At 33.0% G+C, this 22,842-nt stretch overlaps 2 protein-coding genes across 2 annotated transcripts; one reads left to right on the forward strand and one right to left on the reverse strand.

Annotated features, from left to right (window-relative positions):
• The first annotated feature begins 5,871 nt into the window (after positions 1–5,871).
• Positions 5,872–10,789, forward strand: LOC123660652 (AP-3 complex subunit mu-1). Its single transcript, XM_045595710.1, has 10 exons — positions 5,872–5,969; positions 6,052–6,139; positions 6,441–6,584; positions 6,668–6,727; positions 6,869–6,990; positions 7,448–7,607; positions 7,707–7,820; positions 8,392–8,581; positions 9,019–9,170; positions 10,296–10,789. Exons 1-10 carry the CDS (start codon positions 5,935–5,937, stop codon positions 10,479–10,481), a joined length of 1,251 nt encoding a protein of 416 aa, XP_045451666.1. The 5' UTR covers positions 5,872–5,934; the 3' UTR covers positions 10,482–10,789.
• A 5,165-nt stretch (positions 10,790–15,954) lies between these two features.
• LOC123660660 (odorant receptor 85c-like) lies at positions 15,955–21,948 on the reverse strand. The gene is made up of 9 exons (XM_045595718.1): positions 21,678–21,948; positions 21,151–21,303; positions 20,902–21,084; positions 18,575–18,758; positions 18,280–18,376; positions 17,506–17,607; positions 16,997–17,085; positions 16,644–16,710; positions 15,955–16,122 (listed from the first exon to the last, which is right to left on the reverse strand). Exons 1-9 carry the CDS (start codon positions 21,946–21,948, stop codon positions 16,063–16,065), a joined length of 1,206 nt encoding a protein of 401 aa, XP_045451674.1. The 3' UTR covers positions 15,955–16,062.
• Positions 21,949–22,842: the final 894 nt, after the last annotated feature.

The raw sequence follows: 22,842 nt of genomic DNA on the forward strand, positions 1-22,842 counted from the left end.
ATAGTTACTATTGGTGAAACTTGGTCAAATAAAATAAGCTCTTCACATGACCAAAATTCGCGCTGAATATGTCAATACTGGTGCTATATTGGTTGACTATTCTACAGAGTCTAGGGATAGCGGAGTTGGCTCCCAGGACTGTACGCCGAAGTGGAGGGCAAAGGGGTGTTATAGGTTTTCGTGGGCACCTACGAGGGACTCTAAAATTAATTTTTTGTAACAGTGGCGGACAATCTATTTTATTATTAACTAGCTTTTGGATGAAGATAAAATCTATATATTCAAATCTTTCGCTCATAGACGGTATTTTGAAATACTTTAACCGCTCGTTGTAAGACTTCAACTGATTTGTTAGTTTCTGCGAGCAGTTAAGGTGCCACATAAACCTTTTCTGAATCCGTTCAATTCGAAGCATATGTACAGCATAATGTGGACGCCATACTACACTAGCATACTCCAACAGGCTTCGTACAATACTAAAATAGAGAGTTATCGTTGTTTTGGGTCTCCTAAAGGCTCTTCCATTTCTAATAATGAAGCCCAACATCCTCAATGCTCTTTTTACAGTGTCATTAATATGTGGGACAAAAGACATCTTTTTGTCGAAAATAACACCTAAATCTCTAACCGAATCCTTTTCCTCCAATTCAACACCACCAATAAGATACTGGGTTCGTATGGGCTGACTCTTTCGAGTAAATGTAATTTGTGAACATTTACTAGGGTTAATTTGCATACCGTTTTTGTCACACCATTTCTTTAAATTATCTAAATCTTTCTGTAACAGATCGGCATCTGTTCTTACATTTATAACTCGTAGCAGCTTCAGATCATCAGCGTATAAAAGAGCAGAGGTATTTTTAAAGCATCGGCTTATGTCATTCAAAAACAAATTGAATAGGATAGGCCCTAAGTGTGACCCCTGGGGCACACCAGATGTTATTATAAATTTATCTGATTCAAACCCATTAGCTATAACATAGAAATAACGATTTGTCAAATAAGATCTGAACCAGTCTAACATCGAGCCTGAGAAACCGTACAATGATAACTTCTTTAACAATGCGCAATGTAGAACCTTGTCGAATGCCTTACTGAAGTCGGTGTATACAACGTCCACTTGAGTATTTTTATCCAAAGCTTCAACCAACACATTCTCGAACAAAGTCAAATTAGTAACCGTTGATCTTGCTTCAATAAAGCCATGTTGATCTTCTGAGAAGAATTTTCTGCAATAGGATCGTATGTAAGGGCATATCAATGACTCAAATATCTTTGCAAATATACATAACATAGATATTGGCCTATAGTTTGTGACATAGTTTGGATCTCCATTTTTGGGTACAGGAACAACCTTAGCTATTTTCCACCGCGAAGGAAATACTCCAGTTCCGATCGACTTATTATAGATGTATAATAGTGGGTCTGCTAAGACGTCTGCGCAAGTTTTAATCAAGGTTGGCGGTACATTGTCTGATCCTGGACCTTTACACTCATTAAGATTCTCTAGTTTTTTTAAAACTTGGTCTCGAGTGAATCTTACAGAGGAATAGTTGTCATGGTGCAAGCCATTTGTTCGTAAGTTCGTAAGTTATTGTTGAAAGTGAAGCTACTATCATTTATTTCTACTATCAAGAGCTTCGTTTATTATATGTTATGGTTATTGATTGTTTTGGTTACAGTATTTTAGTATTATATGCACTATCGCATTAGGTAACAAGCCTGTAATGGTAGTATGTTTATGGAAATAAATAAATTTGGAATGTAAATTCTGAAGAGAAGAATTAGCAAGAAACTTGTCGTTGTCGCTTGCAGTCGGATACAGGTATTTATCAGTTGTCTCAACTGCCTGCCTTTTATATAACAATAATAAATCTGTATGTACTAAAAAAAAGTGGTTTGGCATAAAATTGGTAATTTCTTGCAAGAAACACGTTAATAGTATAAACATTATAAGTTTGTTAAATAAAAATTGACACCAGCAAATGTAATCAGAAATCTTATAAAAAAAAAAACAGTATGTATGTTTGATATATATGTTTCTATGCACAAATTTTAATTTGAAGAATATGATAATCTTTTACTGAGGTAGAAGAGCAGGATATGTCTTGCTTAACATCTGAAGCAACCTAACTGGGAAAGAACCTTAACCTTACAGATAATCACAGCTAAATAATTCTGCTTTCAAGCAGTGTTATGTTCCTGAAGATCACAGTCAAATAATAATAATAATCCAAAATATATCCATAAGATCGAAGTCACCAACCTGGCAGGTGGCCCAGCGTGGTGACTACGGGTAATACAAATGAGCTAACGCCATTTTCGGCGCGAACTTGTGGAGGCCTATGTCCAGCTGTGGACTGCAATAGGCTGAAGTGATGATGATGAGAGATGATCCATAAGATTGTTAGTAACATTTTGAAACACAAACTAATGTTAGTACGACACCCTGTAACATAATTTGGTCTTTTGTGAAGCTGCACCCACCAATATATCTCCGGTTTCACTGGTCAACAAACACATTCAGCAGTATCCTGGAGGAGCCGCGGACGCGCGCTAACATTTAGGCACACCGTTTTCTCATAACAGCATAAAAGTCATCCGTATGCGCCTCCGTAAACATGCCTGAGGCACCGCACTGCCGCGGCAACCCTATCAGAACCATGAATGCGTTTTTGTACTGGACTCATATCCCCTCGCTGTATGCCCTGCGCGTGTAGTCAGCCCAAAGACTGCAGGTATAAAATGACTGACAGTATGCGTAAAGCGCTAATTTGACTGGCTTAATACACCTTGCAAATCTTCGAGCTAACATGTTGCAACGGCCGAAGATGGGCAGCAGCGTCTTCGGTACGACAAAGCCAGTACTGCGGTCACCAACCCGCCTGCCCAGCGTAGTGACTATGGGCAAAACACATGAGTTCACGTTATTTTTGGCGTAAACTTGTGTAGGCCTATGTCCAGCAGTGGACTGTATAGGCTGTAATGATGATGATGATGTTGCAACGGCTAGACAGAGAACTACGTTGTCTCTCCATCTCACAGCTATCCTTTAAATTGTCGGTAACCCAGTGGCCTAGGTATTTAAATTTATTTACTTGGTACAACAGTGCGCAAGAGGTAGAAACAGTATTTTAGTAGAAAGGCCGGATATAGTTTAGATGGAACGTCGGTAAATGCCGTTCATACAAAATCAAGTATGCACAGCTGCATGTTTTCACGAGGTGGGACCAAAGAATATAGTACTCTCTACGGTGGGACGCTTCCGTTATGGACGGAGAACCATCTGAATGTATTAAAGTGAAAAAGGAAAAGGAGCAAATTAAGGTGGCCCCTTATGTAGTAAGTGGAAACATTTTAAAAATAGCGCCATGAATTATTAGAGTAAGATACGAAATTAAAAAAGGAAAGAAATACTTCCGGTTTATTTCGCTTTTACAATTTTTATCACAATTATCACTTTATAATAAAATGTTTTTCGAACTAGGCAAACTTCACATTCGTTCTCTGTAATTGCTCACTACGTATTACACTTTTGGTGATGTTAGCACTATTTCGTTCGAAATAATTTGTCCTTTATTAGTAGGTACTTTTTAACCGACTTCAAAAAAGGAGGAGGTTTCTCAATTCGACCGTATATATGGTCCAGCCATAAGTTCTGTTACAAGTGAAAATGTATTTTTTTTAAATGAAGTAATGTAATATTATTAAAGTTTATACCCACATATTTATTAACGTCTCAGCAAATAATAAAAGATTTTCTATTCGAAATGGCCACCTTTAGGTTTGATACAGGCCTTTAATCTGTTTGGCGACGAATCTATGGATTTACGCACTGTTTCCAAGGGAAATTTTGCCACTGCTTGCTCCAAAGATTTTTTAAGAGACTCAATATCGCCGTGTCGTTTAGAATTGGCCATGTCCTCTAAAACTGATTATAATTTGAAGTCTAAAGGGTTGAGGTCTGGGCTAGATGAGGGCCAGTTTTCAACTCTTATAAAGTCCGGAACTTTGGTTTCAAGCTAGGCTTGGGTAGTTCGTGCCTTGTGACCAGGTCCAGGAGTCCTGCTGGAAAGTCCACGGTATATTTGTAAAAAGTGTATAGCTGAGAGGTTTCACAACATGATCCAAGACTGTATCTTGATACACTTTGGCTGAAGTTTTCACTCCTTTTTCACAAAAATGTAGTTTTGTGACTCCTTGATAAGACACGCCCCACTAAACCATCACTGACGCAGGATGATGACCACGTTGTACTTTTCCCGACAACTTGAGCAGCTTCTTTAGAACAGTGAGCGTACACTTTATGATTTTGCTTATTGTAGTGTTCTTAAATTGTGAAAATTTTTTCATCAGTAAAGAGGATATTTCTGTGTCTTTTACCTGCGTATCGCAACAGAAGGCGTTTTGATCGATCCACTCTCTTTAATTGTAAAGATTGATTTAGGACATGTCCTGTATATCGGCGATAAGCACAGAGCTTCATGTCTTGTTTTATAATACGCGACAGAGTCCTAGCGGGAATCTTCATTTCTCGCGATAAGATTTTTTACTTCCTAATGGGGTTTCGACGAGTTCTGGCTTTAACAGCATTAACAGTCTTTGTAGTTCTAACAACATGCGGCCGCCCCGACCTTTTCTGGTTTTCGACAGATGAAGTGTTGCTGTATCTGTTGATAGTACGATATACGAACATAAGGCTGATATCAAGCTTTTGAAGTGTCTGGAATATCATTGACGGCTCCCTATCCACTTTGTGCAAGGCGATTACTGCAATCCTATATTCTTTAATACCCCATTCCATATTGTAATTTGATAATGAACACGAAAAATATGTGAAATGGCGCAAAATCAAAATAAGTTTTTAAAATAATATATACGAGTTCCAATTTCAAAATAAAGAAAAAGTTGAAAAAAGAAAAGTTTTTATGTAACCGTATTTATTGTCAGACTAGTTATATATGTTCAGGGGTAGCTTCGTCGTTTATAAACCGATTTTGATAACCCCTTTTGTTGGAAAGGAGATATCTTAAGTGTGGTACCATGATAAGAAAATCAGGATTTGATGATGGGATCCCAGAGAAATCGAAGGAAACCCTCAAAAATCCGCATAACTTTTTACTGGGTGTACCGATTTTGATGATTTTTAATTTATTCGAAAGACGATATTTATCGTGGTCAAATTTAAATTTCATCGAGATCTGATTACAACTTTTAGAGTAATCTTTGATAATGGGTATTTACTTGACTATTTTTTCGTCTACCTACGTTGTATTACTTGTCAATGTAATTGAAGTCGGTTTTTTTTTTCGTTTGCCAGCAAACATAATTATTCAGCTGTATTCTATTAGAAGATGGCGCTTTTCTCTTTTATACTGCATAGTTCATCAGCTCAGCCTATTGTAGTCCACTGCTGGACATAGGCCTCCCCAAGTTCGCGCCAGACATCCTGGTTATCCGCAATCCTCATCCAGCCTACACCGGCAATCTTACGTAGATCGTCGGTCCAACGGGCCGGAGGACGTCCCACACTGCGTTTGCCAAGACGCGGTCTCCACTCCAGGCTCCAACGGCCATTGGTCCTGCGACACAGATGACCAGCTCTCTGCCCCTTCAACTTGCTAATTCTGTAGGCTATGTCGGTTACTTACATAGTTCCCAATATGTAATTATATTACCTAAACAGCAAGAATCTCGAGCTGTAAGATTTTAAAGTAAGTTTTTTTTTTATATATCTTGGTTGTCACCGACGTCAACAATAAACGTCAAGTCAACAATTTTTAATCACTAATTTTCTAATTTTGCATTTTTTATATACAATAAATGAAACTTATTTAAAAAAAAAGTAACATCGATATCATATTTATTAATCAAATGAGTTAAGAAATGTTGGAATTTTAATGTGTCATATAATAAGATTTACAACTAATAAAAATGATCCATAGTTTGTTTATAATCAACCCTTCTGGGTATGTAACATTTGAAACTTTTATACCTAAAACAAAAAGCCCAATTTATACTTATTTCAATTATTTTTTATTACACTTGCAGTGACGTTTTCCTAGAAAAACATTGGAGGAGCGTAATACCGCGATCAGTATGTGATTATTATTTAGAGGCTCAAAGAGCTTCACCTAACGTGAGTATAAAGCAACATAGACTAGATTATATTACTGTTATATTTTAATTTTCCTTTAAAATATTAGACCCACTGATAATACAGTCCCGTACAGTAACAGCTTTAAAGGAAATGTATGATAGATGCACAGCTATTCTTAAATATTTATCTTATGAAAAAAAAAAAATTGAATTAATGAATCTGTCATATTCTAGTAACACTAAAAAAACAACTCATTTTAATGTTTGTTTACTTCAAAAATATTCATAAAAATAAATTTAATATTTGAAATATGTAAATTCAGATGTATTTCATTTAACAGGATGTCCCACCAGTGCTTGCTGCCCCTCATCATTATCTGATATCCATTCAGCGAGGCGGGGTTGCCCTTGTAGCAGTCAGTAAACAAGAAGTTGCTCCACTTTTTGTCATTGAGTTCTTGCATAGAGTTGTAGATACATTCCAGGTATATCACGAAATATAATTTATAGAATATTAATTAGTTAATTTCTTGTAATACTATTAAAAACTATAATTTTATTTTTGCAGGATTACTTCTCAGACTGTACTGAGACGATTATAAAAGAAAATTATGTTGTTGTATATGAGGTAACATCAATACATATTTAAATTTTGAATGTTGTTTGTCATAACTTTCACAGTTATGTTCAAAGTGTAGTTTATTGTTGAAGATGATTTATTTTAACAAAGTTAATATTACGTAATAAAAGAAAACTTCTGTATTTTTAGTTACTGGATGAAATGTTAGACAATGGTTTCCCACTAGCCACTGAGAGTAACATTCTCAAAGAATTAATTAAGCCACCTAATATTTTGAGGACGATTGCCAATACAGTTACTGGAAAATCAAAGTAAGCATAAAATGAATTGTTTAGTTTATATTCTTTAATCTTTCTAAAATTTAATTCATTAAGTATTTGTAAGTAATATCAGAATTTGTATTTGTTAAAAAGATCTAGTTTTTGTATTTGTTTTGTGTGTGGTTTTCAGCTTAAGAAGTAGTAACACAGCCATATTATAGTTTAAGTTAAATTTATTTTGTAATTAGTGTTAACAAATACTGGTGGTCCTTAATAAGGGCTAGTCTTCAGATTAAGACCCAATAAATTGATTTTGTAACAAAATTATGCCGATAAATGGTCAAATTTTGAAGGTTATAGGAATAGGTTAGGGTTCTTTTTTTTGTAATGAAATTATGCCAATAAATAGTAAAATTTTGTGCTTACATAGGTTAGATTAATTTTTTTTTCATCTATGGCTCTTAATCTGAAGACTTACTGTTTTAGTAAACAAATATTGTGTTTGTAGTGTCTCTTCAATATTGCCGTCTGGTCAACTCTCCAATGTTCCGTGGAGACGGTCAGGTGTTAAATATGCTAATAATGAAGCATACTTTGATATAATTGAAGAAGTTGATGCTATTATTGACAAAAGTGGAGCAACGGTTTCTGCTGAAATACAGGGATATGTGAGTTACATTCTATAAATTAACACAACTATATAGGCAAAAACGATTAGGTCAATGATTCTATCCCATATTTGTTATTTTATTACTTTACATTTTCAGATTGATTGCTGTATCAAGTTGAGTGGTATGCCAGATTTAACTCTTACATTTGTGAACCCACGTTTGTTTGATGATGTTTCATTCCATCCTTGCGTCAGATTTAAGCGTTGGGAGGTAAGTTAAGTGACAAATTACTAAATATTCAAAATGTATAATTTTTTTTCATTTACTCGAACTTCTATCAAGTAAAAGTTTAGTAGAATATTTTTTTTGACTGGTGTGGTAATAGTAGTGTTCAAGTATCTAAAGATATAATAAGATATAAAGCTTATTATGATTATAGTTCAGTCATGGGCGTACCTAGAATTTTGTAAAGGTGGGGCAAAAGAAATATGTAGAACTCGATAAATATAAGAAGATTATTTTTTTTTTAATTTACTGCAACTTTTGTTTACTTTTTACTATCTATACTATTTCAATAATAGGTTGAGGAGATTTTAGCTAAATTTACCTAAAATTTCCTTCCTAAAATCTAAGATATCAATTATTAGTTCGAGTCAAGGTGAGGCAAATGACCACCTTGTCCCACTGTGGGTATGCCCAAGAGTTCATTTGTTTTAGCTAGAAGGATTAAAGAATCATCACATTAACGGTCATAAGGAAAAAAGATTCAAAACATATACTATAATACATAAACATGATATTTTGTAAACAAATTAATTTTCTTATTCTCTGTTTCTTTTAGTCTGAAAGAATATTATCTTTCATTCCGCCTGATGGAAACTTCCGTCTGATGTCATATCATATTGGATCACAGAGTGTTGTAGCAATTCCAATTTATGTTCGGCACAATCTTACTTTACGGAACAATGGTGATCAAGGAAGACTGGATCTGACTGTTGGACCAAAGCAAACAATGGGAAGGACTTTAGAAAGTTAGTTCAATAAAAAATTGATGTTCGCAGTTTGTTCAAAGATTAAAAATTAGATAAAAATATTACATCAGAAAATAGCCTATTGGTGACAAGAGGCTTGGTGCATTTTTTGTCCAATAAATATGTACTGCGATTCAACGGGGAAATGCCGCCACTATTCTCATCTTATAGAAAATCACAGCTAAATAATAGTGTTAAGTAGTGTTATGTTTCTGTGATGGGTAAGGTGGCCAGGACAGGCAAGGATCGCCAAAGCGCTAGCAATGATTCTGGTGTTGCAGGTGTCCAAGAGCTATGGTGACTGCTTACCATCCGTATGCTTGTTTGCAACCGTAATGGTATAAAAAAATTCTCGGCACTATTATTTAGTTCCTAAATTGTACATTGTAAATGTGTATAATATTGTGTAATTTCTTAAACAAGCTTCAATTTTTCAGATGTAGCGTTAGAAATTTGCATGCCGAAATGTGTTTTAAACTGTTCCCTAACGGCGAACCAAGGGAAGTATTCATACGATCCCGTCAGTAAAGTATTGCTCTGGGATATTGGACGTATAGATCTGCCTAAACTGCCCAATATAAGAGGAAGTGTAAGTATTAGTCAAATAAATATGACCAGTTAGTTAAGTACAATTAGTAATGAATAATATGTACGGGAATAGTAGTTGTTTTAATGGATTTAAAAGCCAAAAAATATGTCTAGTTGTATGTGTTGTGTGTGCACTTATATGGATTAACAAGAAAACTTTTTAAATTTGTTGTTATTGTAATTACTAAGTCCTAAATTTAAGTAAATTCTGCTTCATTCTATTTCTACTTTCTAAAGCATGTGAATAGAAACATTTAATATTAAAATTTCTTTTCATTTAACTATTTTGTAACACAAATAATCACTGTTTATTTGTGCCCATATCAGCTCTGTTACGGTTATGTCTACACTATGAATTCTAATGAGAGTTGACATTTATTGTCACAACCAACTGTGAATTCTTGCTCGTGACTTGATGCTTGTAAATAATATAATGTTTGAGTTTAAGGGCCTGTTTCATCAGTTGTGGATAACGCTATTTGACGGATAACGATAGACGTCAAAGTCTAGGGATCGGGAGGTAGAATAGCCCAGACCTGTTTTCCTTCAATTAATAAACTAGAACTTTAGAATATAATAAATGCTAATAGAAATATCCCATAAATATGGTAGTATACGATGGTACGAAAGAATAATTAATGAATCAAATGCTTTTAACTATCGGATACCGTCATCCGTCATACAGCGTTATCCACAACTGGTGAAACAGGCTCTCTGTACATTGATTCAAATATCAAAATGTCGAGTCCTAATTTTTTAATCCTAAATAGATATTAACATAATGCGGTTTTTAAACAAGTTCTTAATTTCTAAGTCATTATCAAACTTGTCATATAATAAGAGCATAATTTTATCTGAGGATCAAATTATTAATCATACCAATCTCTTTGATATTAGGTACTATTCTTCTTAATAAAAAGCGGGTCTTGTTGGCACTTTTACAGATTTACACATATAAATATTAATTTTGGTGCAGATAATATATTCATTTCGGTCAAAGGTTGCTTTTGCAAGATATTTGTAAACAGAATTACAATAATTTTTTTTGTCTATATTGGAATATTGACGATAATATGCGGCTATATACGAGTATTTACAAATAAGCCATAGTCATTTTTAATTTTAGGTGTCAGTAGCATCAGGTGCAGACACATCCGGTGCCAATCCCAGTATCAACGTTCACTTCACGATACCTCAGCTAGCGGTGAGCGGGCTCAGAGTGAGTCGGCTTGACATGTACGGCGCTAAATATAAACCCTTCAAGGGCGTCAAATACGTCACTAAAGCCGGGAAGTTCCATGTGCGAATGTGAAAATAAATAATTTAATCGTTATATGCAAATTAGGAATGTTGTGGAGCTCTAACCGAAACCTCAGATATCCAAATCAGTACCCGAAACCGATATATAACTTTCGGATATTTTCGGGTGGTCTAAAATTCATTGAAACTTCGATTCGAAACCACTATAATATAATTGAAATATCCGTTTCCGTAACCGTATTCGAAACGTCATATCCATAACATCCCTGTTGCAAATATTGTTTAAGTTAAGAAAATGTATTCTGTTAATTTTGTATCTTTTCACTTATTAATAAAATCACTACCTATTTAGTAAAATTTTATTCGAGTTTATTTTTAAGTGCAATGTTTACAAAGATTGTTGATGAGTTAAAATTTGGCAATTATAACAAATTGTAGCAAGCTCTTTTATATTTAAGTATTTCAGCTGAACAAAATAAACATATATTTTAGTTTTAAAATCCATAATGATGTATGGATTCAATTAAATAAAGTTGTTATAAATTATGGTTTCGCAGTTTTTAAATTTTAATTATTTTGTAAATACATAATTAAAAAAAAAATGTTAACTTTTACGCTTCGGCCTGTAATATCACACTACTCATAGGCCTCTTTCTCCATGTAGGAGAAGGATCAGAGCTTAATTCACCACGCTGCTCCAATGCGGGTTGGCGGATATATTCCCTACTATGAGTAACGATCGCTATCGGGTGTACATGATAACAACCGGTATGTTAACTTGCTTTTCCTTTTTTTACTTTAATGAACCAAGTTAACGCAGTTTTTACTTTATTTGTTTATTATGATAAGTAAAAAATTTATAAAAAAAATAAACAAAATATTAACTATTTTATTATATGGTATTTTTTTCGCAAAAGCCTGCTTTTTTACTGACACTAATGAAAAGTTCAAATATTTAGGTAATTATTTCTTTAATGATGTTTCTAAAATGGAAACAACGAACAGTCACGGAATGAATCTAAATATAAATAAAATAAATCATCTCCCTACCCTTATCCCACTTATGTAGGGTCGGCATCGGCACAACATGTTTTCCTCTCGCTTCGCTTAAACCGAAAATAAAAATCATCATATAAAAAATTTCGATCTAGCGGATACATCGTTCCATAGCTTAGCCTTAGCTTAGCCTTAGCTTTAGCCTGCCGATTGCTCTTCGTCCATCGAAATTCATCGCTAACGTTCGTTTACCAATATAGTCTTCATCCCTCCTAATTACATGGCCATACCACGCTAACCTACTGCTCCTCATTTTCTCCATCACAGGTGCTACTTTTAAATTTCCCCTAATATACTCATTCCTAATCTGATCTTTCCTCGTCACTTCACACATCCATCTCAGTATTTTCATCTCGGCTGCGTGCACTCTTCTTTCATCCGTCACTTTCGCTGCCCAACATTCTGATCCATATATTACGTTAGGTCTTATGATAGAATAAATATTAAATAAAATGTCTTTTAAAATAAAGTATATTATGCCCAAACTTGGGACGGAAATCGAATCCAAAATCCCTGGAGCATAAAGCAGGGTTACTGCAAAATATGCCAACGTAACGTAAATAAACGTAACTTAAGTACATACACAAAACACAGCAACTCTTTCTAAAAATAATGCATTGTTGTTAGTTTACCAAAAAATTTGCCGATGAAAACCTAATACATAATAATTTTGTGTATCGCGTGTAACAAATTAAAAAATTAAATCAAAATATTGACAGTTTAAAATGTCAGGCTCTGCCAAAAAGACGATCATTGTTACCACGAAGAACACCAGTGAGCCAAACTTTAATTAACCGTTGGAGTCACACAGCTTGCTAGTGTGAACTAATATCATACAAATATTAAGGGAATAATCAAGACAGTTTAAATACAGGCTTAATAAAACGCATAATAAATAATTTAGTGTATTTCATGTATTAAATTACATATAAGTTGGTATCCTAATCCTTGTAAATGTTGTGTCTAGAAATATTCAAAATTCTTTCCTGATTGAACATCTAGACAAGTTGTTGTGTAGAATTTGCGAATAAATGATAAAGATTTTACGTATTTTTCACATGCTGTATTTCGTATATGAAGCTAAATTAAAGTTCAACTTAACATTACTGACGAGTGTGAGACGGAAATGCAATCACACCGAAGCCGTTTGGATGACTTGAACCTGCTGTATTTATTTATTGACTCGGTATCTTAATATATCCGGTCCACATCGGAATAGTGTTCGACCACAAAGCAATGTTGTTTTATACTTTGGATTAGATCTGAATAGTTTGCACTAAATAAGTAAACAGAACCTCTTTTAGTGTTTTTAAGAACCTCAGTGTTTTTATTCATATGAGTGGTGTGATAGCTGTTGTCTCTTGTCAATTATTACGAGTTAGAAAATAATATGTCGTAGTAAACAACACATTCTTTTGTGTGGTGTTATTGCTTTCACCCTACTTATCTATTACTATTAAACAAGCATTTAAGAAAGAATATATTAAGCAGAATATGTTGGAATATGAATATCGTCTAAAACAAAAATATACTAGGTATTAAAATTATGAAGAATATTATGCTCTGACCCAATATTTATTTAACAAAATTTGTTCCAAAACAAATGACATAAGAGTTCTCCAATATAAACCAAACGGTTAATTTTATTTAGATTTATTATTTCGTGATTAATATATTCCGCCTATATTGATCTATTTTTATTTTTTAGTCTACGAATCTCTATGGTAATCGATGTTATAATCGTGAATATAAACCAGAATTCCCTGAGTTATATATTTGAAGCACATATGTACTTGTCCATTAGTTAAATAAAGAAAATGTATATACACAAACAAAAGTTTTTATACATGTTTTTGTTAAAGAGCATGTGACACCTATTCTATCTTTACCTTTGAATGTAGAAGTAGGTAGGTATATTATAAATCTTCAGGTTAGTTTGGGAGCCAAGATGAAAATAAATATTGATGCTGTTTTACAAATAAAGATAACTTATTCTTTAAATTTTTGATTTATTTTTCTATAGAAGATGAATGCTAAAAATATTCAAAGCAACAATACATGATTATAGTAACAGTACAATTATCACGTTCGATTCTTTTGTTTAATTTGAACGAGAACTGTGAAAGTACTAATTTTTATGATAATTGCATACCAAAATCTTCGTGACCGTCTAATGAGATATCGTGAAAGATTTCGCAATTATGGGCTACTACAGCCCATAATTGCGAAAGTGAGGGCGACTAGCTCAGATTATCATTTCAACCCAGTTCATGGAGACGACGAAATCTGCTTAAGTTCTCTAATCACGCACATATCTGAAAAAATCTGTCTAGAAGATATTTTAAATACGTGTTCTATACTTTTTTGTTTATTGTATTTATGATATTGTTTAAAAATATAATAATTGCGGAAGGAAGGAAGGAAGGAAAGAGTGTCGTAAAACGACGTAGGCATGTGTATCAATCTAAAGTTTATAAATAATCAATTTTGATGTAAAGAAATACGAGTAGGTATCTATATAATATTAGAATAAAGTTGTCGATACAGCAAAAAAATCTATAATATGATGTCTTTTTATTATTATTCATGTACTTTTTATATATATCTGCACTACACGTTTTTTCACATGTAATAGTCGATTTTGCAGGAATAAAAAGTAGCCAGTGTTAATTTGGTTCATCACCTCTTTTTATATTACGCAATAAATACTTTTCAAATTTAAACAACTTATTCATCGATGGCCCGATAGATTTTTGTAGTTTATTTCTGTCAAATTATTCCTTCATATTATTATGCACATGTTTTCCTCTTCTTACAATATAGTCTAAAGACTTACGCGGGGATAAAAAGTAGGTCTACTAATTAAAGTAGCCATACACTTAATTCGGACGCGCCAATGAAGAAATACGTTTTTTTTTAATATCCTTAGATATATATTATGATTCTAGAAAAATCTAGATATATTTCAGTTAATTTTCAGATCTGAAGATAAATAACCATACAAAAATCAATTTGATTTATGTTTTCCTTAAAAATAAAGCATGTTATTAAATTCGTAACATTTGTATAACAAAAACAAACTTTCTGATTACAATAATGCACTTTTGATTTATCTAAAACAAAAAGTAGCCTTGTTTTGAGGAAAAAAAATAGCCTTCCTCGGTAAATGGCTATTTAACACAAACAAACTTTTCAGCCTTATAATATTAGTACAGATATTGTATGTGAACTTTTGACCTGTCACGAATTGTCTCTTGAACGCGGTCAGCGCTAGAATAATAATACCTACGACAAATGTAACTGCTACTACAGTTATAACGTTGTCAAATTAAAATTACTCTTAGATTAAAATACCAAGTTTGGTTAAAATTGCTTGAAATAATATAAAAAAAAGCAAAATATAAAACGTAATTTGTCTTTATCGCTTCTGTTACAAATAGTGTTTAACACAATTATGTCTTAACTAGCTGTGCCCGCGGCTTCGCCCGCCTTGAAATCAGTGTGTGACAAAGTTTTCCTGGCAAACTTCCAGTGAAACTCTCATCAAAATCGGCTTAGCCGTTCCGTAAACCTTCCTCTTAAAGGGTTAATGAAGATATGCGTTTCTATTAAGATATTTAACGCAAATTATTTTTTTATTTCAGTCACTTTAAATGCTTATCATACTGAGTAACTTTTTAAAAGGCACAATTTATATATATATTGATTATAGTTTACATTTTTAATTCAAAATTGTGTTCTTAAAATACGAAACAATTGAAATTTAATAATGAAGGATAATGAAACATAGAGTAAAATTTATTTATCTTATTATACACTAGCTGACCCCGCAAACGTTGTTTTGCCATATATGTTACTAGCCCCCCTTATAACTTAGCTGTATGAAAATAAGATGTTGGCCGATTCTCAGACCTACCCGATATGCACACAAGATTTCATAAAAATTAGTTCAGCCGTTTCGGAGGAGTATTGTAACTAACATTGTGACACGTGAATTTTATAGATAAGATTTCTGACTTTTTATTAAATCATAATAAAATATAGCATATCCCACTCCTGAGTAGTGGAACTTTCTGTGAGTGAAAGAATTTTCGTGATCAGATGAGAATTTACGAAGATTACCCCCTACAAACAAACAAAGCTAGAAACCTTATAAAAGTTACCTCTAATAATATTACCTCTACTAATATTACGAGTATAAATATTACTATAGATCTAGACCGCCTTACTATACCTATACAATTCAATCTTTGTGTCCAAATATTTGTATAAAAGTTTTTGTTTAGGCTAAACGCAATTCTGAATTTAAATGACAGCACATATATTTTTTTAAAAATTAAAACCATAAAAGGAAGAAAATGCTTAGTTAAAGTCGAGAAAAATATGTCTGAACCTTCTTTCACTGTTTACTTAATAAATTTTCTTTAATATTAAAAACTAATGGACATATACCAATCAAACTTATAGAATAAAATAAATTAAAGCTTTTATTTCAATTTTATTTTTACTATGCACTACAATTATTGAAAAGGCTATGAAATGTCAGTTACAAAACGTTTGTTATCATTTGATTCTTTTTAGTTCTTGTTGTACATTGTATAAAGTAAAGCGAAGTACGAGTACGATCTTGTTAAAATCTGAAACACATGAACAATGTATTTATAATTAAATTATAAAATTAAACAGTACAGTTAAAATAATTGTGTTTGCTGGCAAACGAAAAAAAACTGTAAATAAAAAATACAACGTAGGGAGATGAAAATGTAGTGAAGTAAATACGCGTTATCAAAGATTACTCCAAAAGTTGTAATTGGATCTAGATGAAATTTAAATGTGACCACGTGATAAACATCTGATTTCGATTAAATTAAAAATTATCAAAATCAGTCACACCCAGTAAAAAATTTCGAGGGTTTCTCTCGATTTCTCTGGGATCTCATCATTAGATCCTGATTTCCTTATCAAGTGGTACCACACTTAGGATATCTCCTTTCTAACAAAAAAAAAAAAAAGAATTATCAAAATCGGTTCATATATGATGAAGTTATCCCCGAACATACATAAAAAAAAGATATATATACGGTCGAATTGAGTGACCTCCTTTTTTGAAATCGGTTAAAAATAATCCGAAAATGTTGGATATAATTCTTTTTCTTACCGAAGAATATGTTACTAGTGATATATTAGTAAACTTCATGGCGGTGAATGCAAGAGGTTTTTGAGATCTGTAAGAAGAAATTCTTTTATTGAGAATTACTTTCTTTAATTACTTAATACAAAATATTTTTGAAGTTATACTTCTTTTGACGCGTTAGGGAAAAATTATGAGAGTAAATTTTTACGAAGCGCGCGTACACCGTCACAAAAAACTTCCGACACCCTGACACAAACACCCTGAAGTTAGCTAGTCAATGAAGAAGAAGTTAACAACGTGAAGTAAGCTAGTCAATGAAGTATAACTTCTTACATGCGTGCATAAGTTACACATAGTCTTTTTTTACATTAAATTACCTGAGAATAAGAAAAGCTAGAGCACGTCGACAACGAGGATTCAGTTTATACCAGCCACTACTGTAAATAGCTGCAGCTATATTTTCATTCTAAAAATAAGATAGTTTAAAAGTTAACCTTTTAAAATATGTTGCTTTAACTATGTAAATATATTTTCGATAATTGTGTTTGCTTGCAAACAGAAAAAAACCGAATTCAATTTACATATCGATAAATAATAATACAACGTAAGGAGTTTAAAAATAGTCTATTTAATATGTAATATTAGGGAAAATTCAAAAGTACTCGTCAGGTCTCGACCAAATTTAATCGATTTAAACCATCACATTACAAGCATCAGCGTTTCATTAAAAAAATAATCATCAAAATTAGTACACTCAGTAAAAAGTTATGAGGTGACACACAAAAAATATAGTCGAATTGAAAACCTATATAGCATGGTATTTTTTTATAAATTGAATGTTACCAGAAAAGAGATTGTAAAAGTATTTAATAAAGTATATACCCACCGCATGAAAAATATCATCCGCATACCAACACAACGCTCCTACTTGGATTAATGCTGATCCTAGGAAAAGTTTATTGCTTATCGCCATTAACGGTTCTAGTAACTAAAATGAGGTAAAATATTAATAGTTCGCTGTTAAAATATAATTGATTTAAAGAACTTAATTGAAAGGTACCGACAAAACTGATCAAAATGCCTCTCTAAAGGGCATACTGCAACAAGTCAATTTGAACGCAGAGTTCTAAATTACTAATATACTATAAATCTCAGGGCATTTTATTTACTATAAAAGGATGGGACAAAAGTGCTTTGAATATTATTTGAAAATAGTTAAATTAAATTTTTAATTGCTTATATACTACTAGCTGACCCCGCAAACGTTGTTTTAACCCACTAAATCCCCCCTCCCTCTTATAACTTAGGGGGATGAAAAATAGATGTTCGATTCTCAGACCTACCCAATATGTACACAAAATTACATAAAAATCGATCCAGCCGTTTCGGAGGAGTTTAACTACAAACACCGCGACACGAGAATTTTATATATTAGATAAGTAAATAAGAAAGTCAAACAAGCGTATTGTAACATAGAGTAAATGTATTTTATCGTACTATAGACACAATTATTTTTTCACAGTTTTTGACGTTTGACCTTTTTACAAGATTCACAGACAAAAAGTGGCCGTAGCTTTCTTTATAACGACTATCGTTTGTCGGTTCACTAGGGTAACAACAAATAAAAATAAAAAAGATTGAGATGCTTAAAAATACAAACCACAATGACGAAGACTACACAGCAAATGTTTATGGAACTCATTACAATGTTTATAAGATTGCATAGAGAGAAAGCTTCCTCTAAGTTACTGCAGTAGCTGAAGCAAATTTAAATTAAGACATAATGAATTATTGGATAAAACATTTAAATGCTAAATAGAAGCTATATAACTAAATTAACTTATATTATAAAATTTACATTGAAGACTCAAATGACTTAAAACTTATAACCGTTTTTTTTTTTAATGAGCATAAGTTTTTAAAGTGATTAGGTTAATGTAATTTATTCAACTAACCTTATTAGTCTTTGATGCAGCTTTATATTTGAACGTATTTCTTCGTAGTGATCGTCATCAGTTTTTTCGACTGAACCTAATGATTCTAAACGCTTCTGTAGCATACGTAACAGAAGAGCAATATGACTCGCCATTCCAGAAAATAGCAAGTCAGATGATATCATTATCCACACACAGGTAACACCTAAGAAGTGGTTAGTAAAGGATTAAAGTAATTTTTTTTAAAGTTTGAAAAATGTAACATTGGACTCATTGGATTCTAAAATATAAATAAAATAAAAATATCGCGCTTACGCTTACGCTTCAGCCTGTAATATCCCACTACTGGGCATAGGCCTCTTTCTCCGTGTAGGAGAAGGATCAGAGCTTAATCCACCACGCTGCTCCAATGCGGGTTGGCGGATAAATTCTACTATGAGTAACGATTGCTATCATTTATATATATAAATAATAATATATTATATAATAATTAAATATTTAATTGAAGTCATATAATTATGTTTATTCGCAGAGTATTATTTTTGTTTATCCCACGCCGCTAGTATATCTATATATCTACAAGCTGTGCCCGCGGCTTCGCCCGCGTTGAAATCATTGTGTCACGAATTTTTCCCTGCTAACTTGCAGTAGAACTCTCATCAAAATCGGATTAGCCGTTCCTTAAACTTTCCTCTTGAAGCCCTCTCTCCATTGCATGAAAATCCGTTCAGTAGATTTTGAGGGAATCGTTCACATACACTTTCGGGGACTTTGTTTTATAATACACTAACTGTTGCCCGCGGCTACGTCCGCGTGAAGCGCGCTTCACGTTGAACAAAACGGTTCGTTGAATTCGTCAGAATTGTAGTATGAAATAATGTAGTAATAATATAGTATTGTGGTGTAAATATGTTTAAAATATACTGCATGTAATTTAGTTTTTTATTTATACAAAATATTATACATATTTACAATTCACAACTTAAGAACTAATTATTTACAGATAGTTTTGGTATAAATCATGTCCGCGTGGAATTGTGCCAAGAATGCTGGCAGCATTTCCCCATTGAATCGCTATGCCGATTCTCTGAGCAAAAAATGCACCAGCCCTCTTGTCACCAGTGGAGGCAATAACTACTCCAAGGTCCAAGTGTTTCGACTGCAAACGGCACAAAGGTGTAATTTGGAATTAGTGACGAATATTTGTGCCGATTAGTCGTTTCAGCTCTTTCCGCTGCGGCTCCCGCTTTTAAGGCTGTTTCCCTGACATGAGACGGAGCAAGTGTGTCAACGCAGGTTGCGTCCCACAAAAGCGCCCGTCCCCTTTCCCAGGGAACCAACGTCAATCCTGATGGATTGGATGGATGGATGGTCTCTTGCCATCATTGCGGACTAAGGCCAATGATTATAAGTAGTACAAAACATTTTTTTTACAATATCTAATCTTTACGTTACGCTATTCCATGGCACATATTTACGGACAACCATATTAAAAACTAAATCGCATGCAGTATATTTGAAATATATTTAAACAGTTAGTGTATTATAAAACAAAGTCCTCAAAAGTGTATGTGGTCATTTCCCTCAAAATCTACTGAACGGATTTTTCGGACTGAAGGTTTACGGAACGGCTAAACTGATTTCGATGAGAATTTCACTGGAAGTTTTCTGGGAAAACTTTGTGACACACTGATTTCAATGCGGGCGAAGCCGCGGGCACAGCTAGTGATATTAAAATTTGAAAGTGGTACAATTACACACAATGAATCGATGTATGTTTTGACATCGCGAGATGATAATAAATGTCTGTAGGTGTTAGTTTTTACAACCCATGACAGAATAATTGAAATGATTATTCGTTTTTAATGTAATATCTGTGCTGGATACTCATAATTGCTTAGGAATAAATGTATATATAATCATTGCAGTGTTAAACTTTCATAAAAAGATATAGAGAGAGTTGGTCGAATTTTATGTAATCTATATATAAAATATTTTTAGCCATAAAAGTTAAATATTTACTTGATAATTATAAGTCGTTGTATATTAAATTTTACAACACAATAACAATGTTGTACCATTTGTGTTTGACTTTATGAATGTTCATTTTTAAATCCGTTATAAGAACGACTAAATGGTAATAGCTATGAATATCTTGAAGTAATATGCCTATGGGATTCGTATAGTTTCTTGAGGAAGTCAGGTGTCTATAACTGTGCGAAGTGTTCCGATCATAAGTTTAGATCATTAAAACAGTTTATAATTAACGACTTATGACATTTTATTTAAATAATTTAAACTTCACAAGTTTTTTTGTGTTAGTATATCCATTTTATATGTAAACTTACCAGCGTATATTTCAAATAAGTATACTGCAATATGCGCAATGGGTTGGTGTTTGTCAAAGGGATACCAGGACACCCACACAAATCCCATTTGAGTGTCATGACCTTGCCAGGCTCGGTAGAAATAAATTATAATCGGTGTTAAATTATAAAACCATACCCCAAGTACATTAACAGCAAAATACCCTAAAATATATTAAAATTTAGTATCGAATTTAACGTGATTTTTGCCAAATGAAAAATGAGACTTACATCGATGGCTCACACGCAAAGCTGCGAGACTCTTCTCTTTGATTATTGAAGCATTTTCATCAAGAGGAGGCATAGGCCATATTCCGGCCAGTTCATCTATTAGTTCTCCAAATACAGTGTTTTTGTACCACAAAACAAAAACTTTCGCGATACCTACAAAAAATTTATTTGCTAGAAAATTATATATATTTTTATTTTTCCAATTTCCCACAACTTTTATTCTGATTATATCATAATTTTGTAAAACCATATTTAATGTAGATTGCTCGGGTTGAACATACGTTACAATTACGGGTCTGTCGCAGTTTGCCGATCCAGGGCTCGTTTAGAAAAACGTGTACCGTGGGAAGCTCGTTTCAAGCGGATATTTTAAAGCAAACGATAGCGACGACAACAGTAAATCGACTGCTATGTTGTTGTAAAACCGAATATTATGTTACCTAATCAATCACGTTTCTTAATAAAAAATACCGATGATAAGTACAATAACAGTTGAGAACTATACAATAGTCGATAAAAAATCTTACTCAATGCGCCGTAACCAAAAGTATGAAAGAGCGGAACGACATCTTCGACACGAGGTGAACTGGCGAACGTGAGGACTATGTTAATGAATTCACTGAAAACGTGACAGCAGATACCGCAGACGGACGCGACAAAAATTAGTTTTTGGCGAAAGTAAGCAGAGGCGTTCTTGGGCTTATCAAAAGATAAACCGATGTGCCGCATACTAAAAATGCTCAGCGACAACGATTTATTTATTTCCAGTTTAGCAGTTTTTTTCGTAGATTCGTCCATTTTCGACGTGTGATAGATTGGAAGGATAGTAAAATAATATAATATAGTTTTGGTTGATATAGTTTAGTAGCTTCATAAGTATGTAGATACGTTAAATTCACTAACAACTTAAAATAATCGTCTGTTGGTTTATTTACCATACGATACAAATACATGTTATTTATAATGACGATTTGTCATGCATTAGGTATCCAAATGTTTTATTTACATGAGAGGTTTTTAAGCAATTTATTCTCATATTATCCAAATTTCAGCCCGCTGGGAAAAAAATTTGATTCTCTATTTTATTGTGTGTTATTTTAAAAGCTGTGTAAAACAATGAAATTAATTATATATAAAAAAAATAAAGATATTATTGTAAACGAAGTTTGACGAAAACATTGTTAAGGTAAGCATATTCTAGTAAGAAGGCGTGTTTTACCACTTTACAATTCTAAACTTCGAGTCTTCATTATTCAGAAGACAAGGGTTGATGGTTTGACGCTGAACGCCTCCCCTTTTCTTTACTGACAAGTTAATATACTTTTTTAAATAAAGTAAGCCAAACTAAACTTTTTTAATTTACCTATGTTGAACTAGTTAGCACTCAGGTTTGAATGAATATAAAAATAGACTTAGTATTGTACACGTTACAATACATTCGATACTTGTCTGTGTATTATAGGAAAATATTATTCTTAAGTAAACGCACATTAAGTTGAGACCGAGCCTTTAGAAGAAATAACATGAGTGTTGATCGTCCGTCAATAAAGGTAAAATTATGCTGTGACTGAAACTGTCTAGACTGATAGACTTCAAAATTGCGGAAAACCCTAATTGTATCGTGGGATAAATTAATTTTCCGCATATGATTTTAATCATCTCAGCAACAAGTATGAATATTTAAACTTGAGG

Source organism: Melitaea cinxia, chromosome 2, assembly GCF_905220565.1.
Source record: "Melitaea cinxia chromosome 2, ilMelCinx1.1, whole genome shotgun sequence".
NCBI lineage: Eukaryota > Metazoa > Arthropoda > Insecta > Lepidoptera > Nymphalidae > Melitaea > Melitaea cinxia.